The following is a 14,627-nucleotide window of genomic DNA, read 5'->3' on the forward strand; positions in this document are numbered from 1 at the left end:
GGCATTACTTAACTACACATATTGTATAAAAATAAAACTTGCACATTTGTAGGCAATTAAAATAAAAATATTGTCTGCAGTTGTGTTATATTTTTAAACTATGTTAAGAATTGCATAACTGAAATTAGAGGAAACCTACAGACATTTACATTATAATGTTCACATAGTGGACTCAAGTACATGAATAAAGCATAATATATTTCCATGTTAAAATATTTTGCAGAGAAACTGCAATGGAAGTAAAAATCATGCTTTAGCAACTTTGAACTAATTTCAGTATTGTTTAAAATGACAAAAATGTTATTTTTTTCAATTAAACTCCTCCAGCCAGTGTTAGAAATCGGATATCTTATAAGCAACAGTAGGATACAATAAATATTTCCATTTGTAAAGTTTGACTACCTTTTTTTATCCTATTTCTGAGACTAACTTTGACAATCATGCATTCTGTTCAGTTTTACTTATAAAAATATCTCAGATACACATATGACACTAATGCCTTACAGAATATAAATCAAATGGCAGCAGAAATGAGTCATGTGACCTGCAACATATGTGCCTTTATCTGTACCTGACTTTCTGTACACTCTTCTCCTCCACTGGTACCATTACTCTAGACTGAGCTAGGTATGATTCATTCATGGTTACCATCCTGCTCTAGATTCTACTCCCTTACTGCTCAAGGAACACCACTTTTCTACTATCTGCTTACTTTCTGTAGCTGCCGATTCTACCTTGCTTTGTTCCACTCGTTCTTCAGAACACTTCTAACATCATTCACTAGACTGAGTTGGACCTACTCATTAAGCTGCTGCAGCTACTTCCGATCTCGTGTGTCCCTTGCTTTCCCACAGATGTTCCTTGAAGTAGGTCCTGATTTGTGCCAATTTCATAAATTTACCTATCACTTTCTTCTGGCTTCCTGGACTTTACTGTTCCTGGTCCTCAGAATTTAATGCCACTACACCTTCCTCCTCTGTTGATATACTGGATCTGCTGGGTGACATTGCTAACAATGGAAGCCATGACTCATCTCTACTGCACTCTTAGACCAACCTCTGCTGGCTCAGGGTCAACTCTCCACTTCCTGGTCCTCTGGGTTCATTTTGATCAGTTACACAAATCAGTTAACAGTGAATTGGCAGCCTGTTTTGCATTCTGCTTGATTTTTTTCTCTATTGGCTTAAATGGGAAAGAAAATTGTGTAATTAAAACAAACTGCCACTTCATCATTGTCCATTCCACACTGCTGACCAAGGCACATTTTACTGAGCAATCTCTAGCAGTATGCTACCCCTGGGTCTGCTACCTCTCCACAACCATCAATAAACCCAGTCACTCATTTGTGGATGTTCTAAGATGACCTCACATTGGTTACAAATCAACTTTATCTCAATATCAAAATCAAGATAAGAATTTCCAGATATCGTAGAACTGATAACTGTTCATCCTGAGCTGGGAATGATGATTGGTACCGAGAAGCAAAAGAAGGGGAGAAAGATGAAATAAAATGTTAGGATACATAATTCCAAATGGTTCATGAAAAATACTTGGAACACTTCTGTTAACATTTAAACATATTTATTTTTATGAAGGTGATTAATATGCACATGGGAAAACCAAAGTAATAATTTTGACATATCATTCAATTATTAGATAATGGATTCTTCATATTGTTTCCATTACCAACATATTGAAGATATCCACTACAGAATTGCAACATTTCCAGACTTTTACTTTGGCTTAGAAGGAATTTTTGGTTTCATTTGTATTATGTTGTTGACAATCCTGAAATGAAATGGGAGAACCATTAAAACTGCTTATTTTTGCATAATGGATTAATGTTGAGACAATTTGGCACATCCTGGAGCAGTTGATACCCTGTGTTTTCCTTCAATATGCATTGGGAAGGCTTAACTCAATAAACTGTATTAAAGCTACAAGTAACCCAATGTAACCACTGATGACCACTCAGTAGATTAATCCCCAATACTCACAGGTAAGGAAGGGATTAAGTAGGCTGTTTTCTTTCTCTCCATCTAGAGGTGCAGTTAGTTTGAGTCAGAGGCTACCAGGCACACAAGAAGATCTTGCTCCCTAGTCAGCTAGAGGGAAGTTGAAGGACTCCCTTCTGAGGTAGCTATGGGTTAAAACTTTCAGTCTGTGGATCATCAGACGTATGAGCAAAGATGTGCATCGAGACCTGACGCGCAGACCTACCTGGGGATTGCTTGGGCAGTTTCAACTTCAGATGAGCAATTCCCCTGTTCCCTGGGACCCTCGCGAATGTCTCCGACTCTGAGTTAGAGTCGGAGACTTTGAACAGTTCTGCAATACTTACCTGTGTACCTGTGTAGTTACCCAGGAAATATTGGCCAGATTAAAATCTAGTCTAACACCTGGACATCTACACAACTGACCCTGACCCAACTAAACCCCCCGCCCCCCCGCCACCCCCCGACCCGATTACCCCTCCCAGCCACATCTCCAACAACTCGGCTACCCCTCTCAAATACCCGACCTGACTACTCCCCTGATCACCAGACTAACACTCCAATCTTGACTACTCATTCACCCATCTACCCATTTACTCACTCGCCCGCTTACCCATCCACTCACTAACTGAACCTTCAAACTTAACATACGGCAGTTAGTGCTGTAAAAAAGGGGGCATGTCTTGTCTTCCCCCAGTTTTTCCCCCACTTTGACAGAGCTCCCTGAGGGTCACTGCACTGCACATTTCTGTAAAAGCTGGTTTCGGAAGGCCACAGTAGAAATGCGTAGCATTATCAAGTCGGAGGAATTTGCTAGCACAGTAGTAATCGACAATTGTTGCTGCTGCTGCTCGGAAGATCTGGGCCATTAAGTGCCGCTTATAAGAGAGGTTAGTTTGGAATGGTAACTTTCCAGTAAGTTTAGCCCATAATAGCAGCAAGATCATGAATCTTGTTATGTTATTGTATATTAAGAGAAAAATAATTTTTTTTGAAAATTCTTTTGTTCATCTATCTAAGCAAAAGTTTATTGGTTTACAACCAGTCTTTCCTCACTAGCGTGGTTTACAATTTCCCACCTGAGAAGATAGGGGAATACATGTTAGCATTTGTGAGGTCATAGTACCATGTGCAAACAGTGAAGGGTTTATCCTATTATTATTTAACCAAATATTGGATCGTTAAGATATACTTTGATCATAGAGGATGCAAAGTTTACTTACAAGAGTAACTGGTGACACTGAATCTGAGAAAATAGCTACTATAGATCCATGGGTATGGGTACTTGAAGTTACATTATGTTTTATTTGACAGCTACAATCTATCTCATAAACAACAGTAAAGCACTGTTTCTTTATCATGTTATTAATATATATTTATTTCCTATTTTCTTCCTTTTTCTCCTGAAGATACTAGGGTCAATTTACAGCCCCCACACTTCTGGTAGAGTTCAATTCTCTCAGATAATCACAGGCAGTGTATCTCTATCTGTTCATTTCAACAGGAAAGAAAATGGGTGGCAAATAATGAATCAGGCATCTTAAATTTCCTAAAATGTGCTTGTCATAACCATTTATCTGCACTGGAAGCACATGAATGTAAAATCAGTCCAAGTGACTTAAGCTAGGTTATCACTGCTCAGTACCGTAGCATCCGAGGGAGACATTGTAGGAGCAATACTTTCTGATTTGTGCCCATTTGTGTAAAGTTTGTTTTACTATCACAAAGTATTTCAAAGATTAAAGATATAAAGAAATAAGGATTTGTAGAGATAAAGATTTATCTAAATGAGAGGGAAATATTTTCTGTCCAAAAGTTTCAATTCAAAACACAAAAAAAGGAAGTTTTTCAAGTGGAGTAGAAGAGAAACAATTCAGTATTTTGCCGCACTTGATAAAAACAGACATGTAAAGTCCTGTGAATTTATATTTCTCATTTTTGTTTAGTCTTTGCATTTGTAAGAAAATAATTTCATACCTTTTATTTGTGAAACTTGTCTTAATTCAGCATCCTCAAGCGGATTCAGATGCAATGGCAATGAGAATGAAAGAAAATGAACTCTACTGTTCACATGAAGGAGGTAAAGCTTGGGTCCTTACTTTTCATAATCATAAGTTTGTTTAATAATGTTCCACATGTTTAGAGTGCACTTTGCTTCAATGAAAATATAGCTAAACTTAAATTTTGCAATTGAAACAAATAGCTCATCTTGTGGTCTATATTGTTGTTTACTTTCACATATCCAATACTGAATATTGTTCAGTCATTATTATATTATAAGAGTTATTCAGTTTAGAATTTGTTTCAGCAAAGACAGTAGCCAAAAAAATAAATTTGATCAATTTTCGAGTGACCAACTGAATTAAGGCCAAGAAAAGAACCAATTGCATGAGGTATTAATAAATTCTCAGACTCATGTAGATGGCCAGAGCATTGCTCATTGCTTTGTAGGGCAAAGCAAGTCGTTTAAGATTAACCCAAGGTCTGTTTAAGTTAATCTAGAAAAAATAATAAGATTGGGTTAACATAGACTCATCTGTAATGGTCATGGTGAGGTATCACAACCAAACAATGTTAGCTTCAATTTCTGTGTGGTGGAGGTAGGAGTTTCTCAGATATCAATATGGAACAATAAGGTCTCTAACCTTCTAGAAACAAAATGGTATGAATGATAAACAGCCACCAATTGGCATATGTGACTGGAGGAGGTGGAAGGAGAATATCAGTGCCCTTCTGGTCTAATCATTTGATCTCAAAGTAAATGTGTTCTCTCTCATTGTTGTAGCTATGAGGTTGGAATGAAGAAATGTATGCTTTGTTCTGCAAAGTCAAACTTAAAAATTAGTGAAGTCACCTAGCAAATTTGTTTACGGGTGTTTATGTACATTTTGCAATAGCTATTATTCTACTTTTGTACCTGATGGGTTAAATGTGGATCAGTAAGCTCATTTCCATTCCAATAATTCAATAAAAGATATATAATTATGGCTTTAATACACAAAATAATTGCTTTTGTTTTCTGACAACGCTATTGTGTATCTTGCTAAGTTCAATTATTATGCTTTTGAGTGTTAAATATAACTTGGTTTTGGAAATTTGCACAGGTTTTGCATACAAAACTGAATAGTATAATAATGGTAATAGATTATATGTTAAATATATATTACTGAATGGATCGGAAACACTTAAGTGATGCTTAGGATACTAAAGTTTATTTTCAATGGGTCAACACTCTATTAAAATAATGGAGAGAGGAACCTCATTAAAATAATGGAGAGAGGAACCTCGAATGAATGTGTTAAGTGTTTGGACAATAATGTTCCACAATATAATTTCAAGGTCAAACTTTTGGTAAGTTTTAGTAAAACAAAAGAAACAATTCAAGCCCTGACTACATTGTGGTAAATACAATGAAATACTAACAAGCTGAAGTCATATGAAAGAGGACGGAACAACTTTAATCCCCCAGTCACTGGAGGGGCACAGTGATATTTTTGACATCAGCATTTCCATTGTTTGCTCAGTCTCAGTGAACTGAGACTAGAATTGTCTCTAAGTACTGGGTTGATATCAAGTGGGCATCACCATCTAGGAAGAGTGACCATAGGTTCAGTGTTGGATTCAATCTCCGAGTTACAAGTGTCAGATTCAGAGCCCACTCCAGCTAGCCTGAGCCAGCGGAAATCAGAGCTCTGGCTCTGAGTAGTGGACTGATGTCCAACAAGTGTACTTGTGGCTCATAGGTGCTGGTGCCTCTTCCTCCTATTTTTAAGGTGGGGGCTTTCAGTCCTGGTTGCAACCCACTGAAAAGGTACTCCAAAGATAAAAACTGAGTAAGGCAACTGCATACTCCCTCACCTACATTTTCCTAGTAAGTGGCTCAAGAATCTCACATGGAAGACTTGAGTATCCTTCCTTACTCCAGGACAGAATACACTGTGTATTCTACTGATAGTGTCCAGTATTATGAAATGAATAGTAAGGATTAGCAAGCTAAAATTGTATTTATTAACAGTAAATAAATATGGAAATGGATAATAAGTAAAAAATCCAAATGCTCAATTTGGAATTGCCTTATTGCCACAAAATCCCTGGATGCGTTGGAATTGAAGACTGAGAGCTAACTTTCATCATCTCAGCACTAGCCTTAATCCCAAAATCCACTAATTGTATCACTAACCATGTCTATACAAGCTTCAAAGTCAAAAGTTGTTGTTGAAGTGCTGTCATTTCTCAGTTTTCACATTTTTAAAGTTTATTGGGAAAAATAATGCATGACATTGAGGAGCCATTGAGAGAGCAAGGAGAAACTAAATTTCACATTCAAATTTATCCTCACCTATTGTCTACAATACAACTGTGAATACACTTCAAAAATACTGCATTGACTGTAAAATGCTTTGAGATAGCTGAAGAAAAGCACAAAAAAAGCAAGTCTTTATTTTCTTTTCAACACTTGGATCAAGATAAGTGTTACACAAATAATGAGCAGAATTTAATCTTGGCGATGGGGGTCTTGGAGAATTGGCAGGAGTCCCACATGGCCTCTGTTGGGAAAGGTCCAATGCCATCAAGCACTTAACTGGCCAGTGTCAGGTCTTCCCTGCCTTTTTGATTATTTTCTCTACATTTTAATGATCTTCCCATCTGGACCCCCAAGTCGCTTTGGACCTTCAGTGTTTCTAGCTTTTCACCATTTAAAAAGTATTTTGTTTTATTCTTTTTAGATTCAAGGTGGGTGACCTCATATTTGCCTACATTGAATTCAATTTGCCACTGCTTTGTCCATTCAACTTATCTATATATTTGTAATTTTATATTCCATCTATACTACATATGGTGCTGCCTGTCTTTCTGTCATTGGCACATTCGAATAGGAAAATAAAAATAAAATTATGAACATCATCTAAGTTGTTGAATAGTTGAGGCCCCAACACAGGCCCTTGCAAAAAACTACTGGTCACATCCTAGCAAATAGAATACCTGCCCATTATATCTACTCCCACTCTATTGCCGCTCAGCCAATTTCCTAACTAGTCCATAATTTTTTGCGATTTCACAAGCAATTTCCAGACATAAGGTCAGCTGTCACTTCATTTAAGAGAAATATTAGGAACATGTGAAATTTCTGATTAAAGAAAATAAAAATTAATGCTTATAATCATTTTTTAAGAATGATTTGCTATGAATAAAATATGAAACAAAATATTTGTATGAATTAAATAAGAAACAATGTCAATTTCTTATTCTTTGTTTCCATCAAGAAGAATCAAATATTCAAGCAGTACATAGAAACATAGAAAATAGGAGCAGCAGTTGTTTGGCCCTTCAAGCCTGCTCCGCCATTCATTATGACCATGGCTGATCCTCTATCTCAACGGCATACCTCCGCTCTCTCCCCATACTCCTTGATGCCTTTAGAGTCCAGAAATCTTTCTATTTCCTTCTTAAATATATTCAGTGACTTGGCCTCCACAGCCTTCTGTGGTAGAGAATTCCACAGGTTCACCACCCTCTTGAGTAAAGAAGTTTCTCCTCATCTCAGTCCTAAATGGCCTATCTGTATCATGAGACTGTGACCCCTTGTTCTACACCCCCCAACCAGAGGACACGTCACTACTGCATCCCGTCTGTCCATCCCTGTCAGAATTTTATGTTTCAATGAGATCCCTCCCATTCTTCTAAATTCCAGTGAATACAGATCTAGCCCGCCCAATTTTTCCTCATACGATATCCCAAGAATCAGTCTGGCGAACCTTCGTTGCGCTCCCTCTATGGCAAGTATACCCTTTCTTAGGTAAGGAGGCCAAAACTGCACACACTACTCCAGGCGTGGTCTCACCAAGGCCCTGTACAGCTGCAGTAAGACATCCTTGCTCCTGTACTCAAGTCCTCTTGCAATGAAGGCCAATATAACCATTTGCCTTCTTAATTGCTTGCTGCACCTGCATGCTTGTTTCAGTGACTGGTGCACAAGGACACATTGTACATCAACATTTTGCAATCTATCACCATTTAAATAATACTCTGCCATTCTGCTTTTCCTACCAAAGTGGATAACTTCGCACTTATACACGTTCTACTGCGTCTGCCATGTATTTGCCCACTAACTCAACCTGTCTAACTTGCCTTGAAGCCTCTTTACACCTTCCTCACCGCTCACATTCCCACTAAGTTTCGTGTCATCAGCAAACTTGGAAATATTATATATTTGGTTCCCTTATCTAAAATCATTGGTATATATTATGAATAGCTGGGGCCTAAGCACTGATCCTGCGGTACTCCACTAGTCACTGTCTGCCACTCTGAAAAAGACCTGTTTATTCCTAATCTCTATTTCCTGTCTGATAACCAATTCTAAATCCATGCCAATATATTACCCCCAATCCCATGTGCTTTAATTTTACACCATAACCTCTTATGTGGGGCATTATCAAAAGCTTTCTGAAAATCCAAATACACCACACCCACTGGTTCTCCCTTATCTATTCTGCTAGTTATGCCCTCAAAGAACTCCAGTAGGTTTGTCAAATATGATTTCCCTTTCATAAATCCATTGTCTAATCTCATTGATATTTTCTAACTGTCCTGTTGTGACATCCTTTATAACAGACTCTAGCATTTTCCCTACTAATGTTAGGCTGACCAGTCTGTAATTCGCTGTTTTCTCCCTCCCTCCTTTTTTAAATAGTATGGTTACATTTGGTACCCTCCAATCTGCTGGGACTGTTCCAGAATCTGCAGAATTTTGGAAGATGACAGTCAACGCATCCACTATTTCCATGGCCACCTCGTTTAGTACCCTGCGATGTCGATTATCAGGCCCTGGGGATTTATTGGCCTTCAGTCCCATTAATTTCTCCAGCATTATTATTTTAGTATTACTAATTTCCTTCAATTCCTCCTTCTCACTAGACCCTTGGTTCCCTAGCATTTCTGGTAAGTTATTTGTGTCTGCCTCTGTAAAGACAGAATTAAAGTAGTTGTTTAATTGCTCTGCCATTTCCTTGTTCTCTATTATAAATTCTCCTGTTTCAGACTATAAGGGATTTACATTTGTCTCACTAATCTTTTTGTTTTTACATACTTATAGAAGCTTTTACAGTCCACTTTTATGTTCCTTGCAAGTTTACTCTCATACTCTATTTTTCCCTTCTTAATCAATCTCTTGGTCCTCCTTTGCTGAATTCTAAACTGCTCCCAATCTTCAGGCTTGATACTTTTTTTAGCAACTTTATGTGACTCATCTTTGGATCTAATATTATCTTTAATTTCTTTTGTTAGCCATGGTTGGGCTATTTTTCCTGTTGTGTTTTTGCGCCAGAAAGGAACGTATAACTGTTGAAATGCATACATTCGTTCCTTAAATATTTGCCATTGCCTATCCACCATTGTGCTTTTTAATGAAGTTCCCCAATCTATCGTAGCCAGCTTATACCTCATACGTTCGTAGTTTCCTTCGTTTAGAATAAAGACCCTAGTTTCAGATTGGACTACTTCACTTTCCATTCTAATGAAGAATTCTATCGTGTTATGGTCACTGTTCCCTATAGGACACTGCACAATACCAAATCTAGGATAGCCTGCTCCCTAGTCGGTTCCTCGACATACTGGTCTAAAAAACCATCTCATACGCACTCCAGGAATTCATCTGCCACAGTATTATTGCTAATTTGGTTTGCCCAGTCTATATTTAGATTAAAGTCACCCATGATTACTGTAGCACCCTTGTTACATGCATCTCTAATTTCCTGTTTAATGTTGTGCCTTATCTTATCACTACTATTTGGAGGTCTACAGATAACTCCCACTAATGTTTTCAGCCCCTTGTTGCCTCTTAGCTCCACCCAGACCGATTGTATAGCCAGAACAAATACTGAAATGGCCTTTTCAAGTCTATCTATGTGAGGTCCCTTCTTAATTCACTGAAATTAGCTCACCTCCATTTGAGTGTTTATATCACTTATATTTTCAATTTCAATAATTACTTCAAATCAAATTATGGTGTGATTATTGTTAGCTAGATGATTTTCTATTGTAACAAACTTCACTTGCCCTACTTTATTTCTCAGAACCAGACTCAACACAGCTTCCTTCCTTGTTGGACTGGAGACATATTGATTGAGAACCTTCTCATAAAAATGAATCACTGAATTACGGAATGATTACAGGGCAGAAGGCGGCCATTTGGCCTGTTGGGTCTGTGCCGGCTGTCTATACACAAATCAGAAATTCCTCTACAATTCTACTCTTGGCACTGTTTTTATTGTCTATAGTAGGGTAATAATATTATTAGGGTAATAATCTCAGAATATTGTTACTTGTTTTTTACCTTTGAAAATTGCCAGATTTGCTCGTCTATCTTATTGTTTTAGCTCTCTTCTATATGAAAAAAAAACTACCAGAAATTAAACAGCTTTCTTTCCCTAACTCAAGTCAAATAAATTTAGTTCTAGGGCCATCTAATATATCCTTTCTATTTAGAACTGTATCATCCTTAAGCAATACTGCCCTTGCCCTTTTTCTTTTTCCTTCTCAATATTCCAGATTACCAAGTATTCATGATAATGAACCCATTCCTGGCCTTGTTTGAGCCATGGCTCTGTTAATGCAACCATGTCATAATCCTATGCAGCAACTTGTGTCTGCAATTCACCAACCTTATTAGTTACACTATAGCCATTGATGTATATACAATTTAATACCTTTTGCTATTTTCTGCAATCTGGTGCATGCAGTTTTAGGTATATTTCTAACAAGCTGGGCTAAAGGTTAAAAGTAAGATTAAAAAAATAAATAAATAAAATATTTTTATAAAATAATAATTGAGATATTTGCCCTACGGGGATTTGGACTGAATGAGACAGGTATTAAAGCTGAAAATCAGACCACGAAAATGTTTCTATGAAGTAATGTATTTAAAGCATTCCTTATATCCAACAGATTTAATTCAACAATTCATTTAATTACCTTCTTTCACATAACTATTTTAGTTAACAATTTTAATCCTGCAAATATTAAACACGCATACCTAAATTCACAGAATTATACTCAAAAACATTATTTGACAAACATATTTCATTTTACAATGAAATTATTTTAATTTGCTTTACATTGCATCAATTAGATTTATACTTTTTACCAAGTTATTTCTACAAATCATTCTCTATATCCTCAGTGTTGCTATTAAAATCCTCAGGAGCAAGATCTACACCGACACCTATTTCCTCAATGTTTGTTAATATTCTGAATATTTAATCGTTAGTGTCAAAGGCATCTTCTGTAATTTCACTCCATATTTGCAGTGTCTGCATTTTCAATGTTTGTTGGAACTTTGAATATTTGACGATGGACCACTCCTTGAGCCAAAATAGTGATTTTTTTTGGTGATCCTACTCATCTGTTAAATTTCTGATGTTTTTCAAGAATCTGAAACACTCTCTTCTGCACCACATCTCTAGCCACACATTTACCTGCACTATCTTCCTGTTTTTCTGCTCATTATCTTGTGGCACACGGAGTAAACCTGTGATTACTCCTTTGAGACCCTGTTTAATCTTTTTGCTAGTTCATAAAACTTTACCTGATGGATCTCAACACTGTTTTTACTTTGGTGTTAACTTGGACCAAAATTTCTGGCTGTTCTCCTTCCCCTCACAGAATGTCATGAAAACTGAAAAACAGTTAGTGAGTGCCACTTGCTTGGGGGATTCCTGCACTACCTGTGCTTTCCTCCTATCCTGACTGGTGATCACCCACTCCCTGACCTGTTACACCTTCTGTGGCAGTGGAATGACCACCTCCTGGAACATATGATCCAGGGAACACTGAGGCTGCTAAATGCACTGCTGCCAGCCACCCTCGAATTCGATGCATGCAACGAGACCCTGCTGGCCTGCCATATGGTAGTTGACTTCTAAATCACTGATATCCTGACCACCATCACTTGACGCCAAACTGTCAAAATCTAAGACACTAGGCCGGATTTTACGGCTAAAAATCAGGCGTGATGTCATCCCGCCAGTCTCCGATATTACAGAAAGAGAGAGGGTGCCCGTCTCCCTGCAATTTGAGGAAAAAAATAACCCAGAAGGAAAAACAGTTCAGACCTGTACTATTTCCCAGTTTTACTGGTGTTCCATTTTAAGGTTTACAAGACCAGTTTGGACCAGTATTCCTATTTCCTAGTTTTTACTGGTTTTTTTCCTTCAGGGAATTAACAAGCTACACTATCAAGCTTGTTAAAGAACCAATTGACTGAAATCTTTCATTGTACATTCCTTTTTTCGGTAGTCAGGCAGGAAAATGTTTGGGAGTGATCTATGCCAGATATGAAGATATGGCACAAGGGCAGATGAAAAGGCCTGCAAGTGGGACCATGGGTGCATATAGCAGCAGAGTCTGGTGATGAAGGTAGCAGCATTTGCACGCACTGCTTTATTTATTCACTTTTTAAGCTGCCATAATAAATGGGGAAAGTGAGAGGGAAGAGGGCCTTTAAATTGGTGGCGGTGACTGACTTCTGTTTCACGGCATAACATCTCTCCTGCCTGATGTCGTGACCTAGAAGCCTAATTGGGTCAGGACGAGTGGATCACATACTTCCCATTCTGCCTCCCTCATCCTGCCAGAAGCCATAACATCCAACCCACTGACATTCAAATTACTGAGACACCGACCTCTAAAATTTATTTCTAGAAGTGAGATATGAAAATAGTAGAAATGTTAACTAATAACACTGGAATTGATATTTATCAATCTAAAACACAATGGAAATTTACAACTTAATGAACAAACTAATATTTACCTTTTACCCACCAATCCACTTGCTCTGTGCCGGTGAGGCTTAAAATATTGTCTAAAATATTTTATGTGGATGTCTTTCCAAAGTCTCAGGAACACACTTTCCAACTTATAACGTTTGATTACGCCATTTAACACAGAAGTGGCAATTCTAAAATATCCTTTCAGTGGGAGACTGAGGGGATCAGATTGGCTGTCCATTTTACACTTCATCTGATTTTACTGCCAAACTTCAAAATATAATCGGGCAGAATGTAGAAGAAGTGGACGATCTGACCCCAACGGTTACCCACTCAGTGGGTTAAGTTAAAATAGCTGAAATATATTTTCAAGGAGACTCATTTGTTCATGTATTTATACATTGTAGTGCATGTTAATAAAATGATTTCAAATGATTTTTAGCAATAATTTATTATATATGCGAAATTACCCTATATATTTTCAAAAGGGAGAGCTCACATACACCCAATTTTAACCTGGGGCCCCATTTGCATGACACCATTCAGCTGCACACCTGAAATGGTAATGGCTGGCTTCCCTTTTTAATGTGTCTTTGGAACTTCACCTTTCTCATAATATAAATCTTTTCATGTTGCCACTATATATTGTCAGTAACCCTTGAGAAAAATAAACACATTCCTTAGTTTGCTTGTCTGGCTATATGTCAACAGACTGAGATCCTTTCGTCCATCTTAAAAATGCAAATTCCCTTTACACCTCGCATGCTAAGGCCCCAACCATGTTTACTCATTAACATATTAGAGACACTTCTACACCTTACTTCTTTTGATAACTTTGCAGTCTGCTTGGCTACAAAATGTAATTAAATCACTCATGCAAACAGACCTATTTTCCCCCATAAACCTACTTTACAATAAACCAGAAAAATATTACGAAAATTATTATACTCTCATGACACATTCAAACAGGTCATGGCTGATCATCTACCTCTAAGCCATTTTTTCCTCACTATCCTTTGATGTCATTAGCTTCCAGAAATCTATCAATTTCTGTCTTGAACATGCTCAATGATTGAGCTTCCACAGCCCAATTCCAAAGATTCAGCACCATCCTAGTGTAGGAATTCCTCCTCATCTCAGTCTTAAATGGCCTGCCCCTTATTCTGAGATTCTGTCCCCTGGTTCTAGACTCACCAGCTAGGGGAAACATTCGGTTCACATCTGCCCTGTAAGAATTTGTAAGTTTCAATGAGATTTGAAATGAGATTCAAAATGATTTGAAATGATGTTTAGCAATAATTTATGATACATGCGAAATTACTCTAATTTTCTCGGTTCTCAAAATTTTAGAGATTACAGGCCCAGTTTCCTGAATCTCCTCATAAAACAATCCTACCATCCCAGGGATTAATCCGGTGAACCTCCAGTGCACTCTTTCAATGGCAAGTATATCCTTCATTGGATAAGGAGATATAGGGATCTCTTGAATATCTAATACTTTCTAATCAATTACATGCTCTATGTTCCCCAAGAAATATTTGGGCATTCAAAAATCCAGGATACACAAGGAAGATTTGAGGACCACTGCCAAGTCAGTATCATTTCAGCATCCAGGCTGCTAGTCTGGATAAGAAACATACAAATGGAGTATACAATATTGGACAATTTAAAAGTATAATGAAATTATATATCTCCTGGCAGGAAAATATTATAGTATGTAGATAATAGTAACAGATCTGAACCTCTTATTTACTGTAGCAACTTCTTTCTGCTCGAAGATTGCGATGGCTTACTATTATTGTGACCTCGAGGTTGTAAATGTAGAAGAATGATTTTTGGGGATACAAAGGATGGGATTTTTAAAATATCT

The 14,627-nt window shown here is 37.4% G+C and overlaps 1 protein-coding gene across 1 annotated transcript in view; it reads left to right on the top strand.

Moving 5' to 3' along the window:
* The window catches only part of LOC144694371 (uncharacterized), a 36,358-nt gene that overhangs the window by 4,020 nt on the left and 17,711 nt on the right, over positions 1 to 14,627 (top strand). The window contains exon 3 of the mRNA XM_078564688.1: positions 4,002 to 4,074. Coding sequence (XP_078420814.1) covers positions 4,002 to 4,074 — 73 coding nt within the window. The remainder of the gene's footprint in view (positions 1 to 4,001; positions 4,075 to 14,627) is intronic.

This window comes from Cetorhinus maximus, chromosome 20 (genome assembly GCF_964194155.1).
Source record: "Cetorhinus maximus chromosome 20, sCetMax3.hap1.1, whole genome shotgun sequence".
In the NCBI taxonomy this organism is placed as follows: domain Eukaryota; kingdom Metazoa; phylum Chordata; class Chondrichthyes; order Lamniformes; family Cetorhinidae; genus Cetorhinus; species Cetorhinus maximus.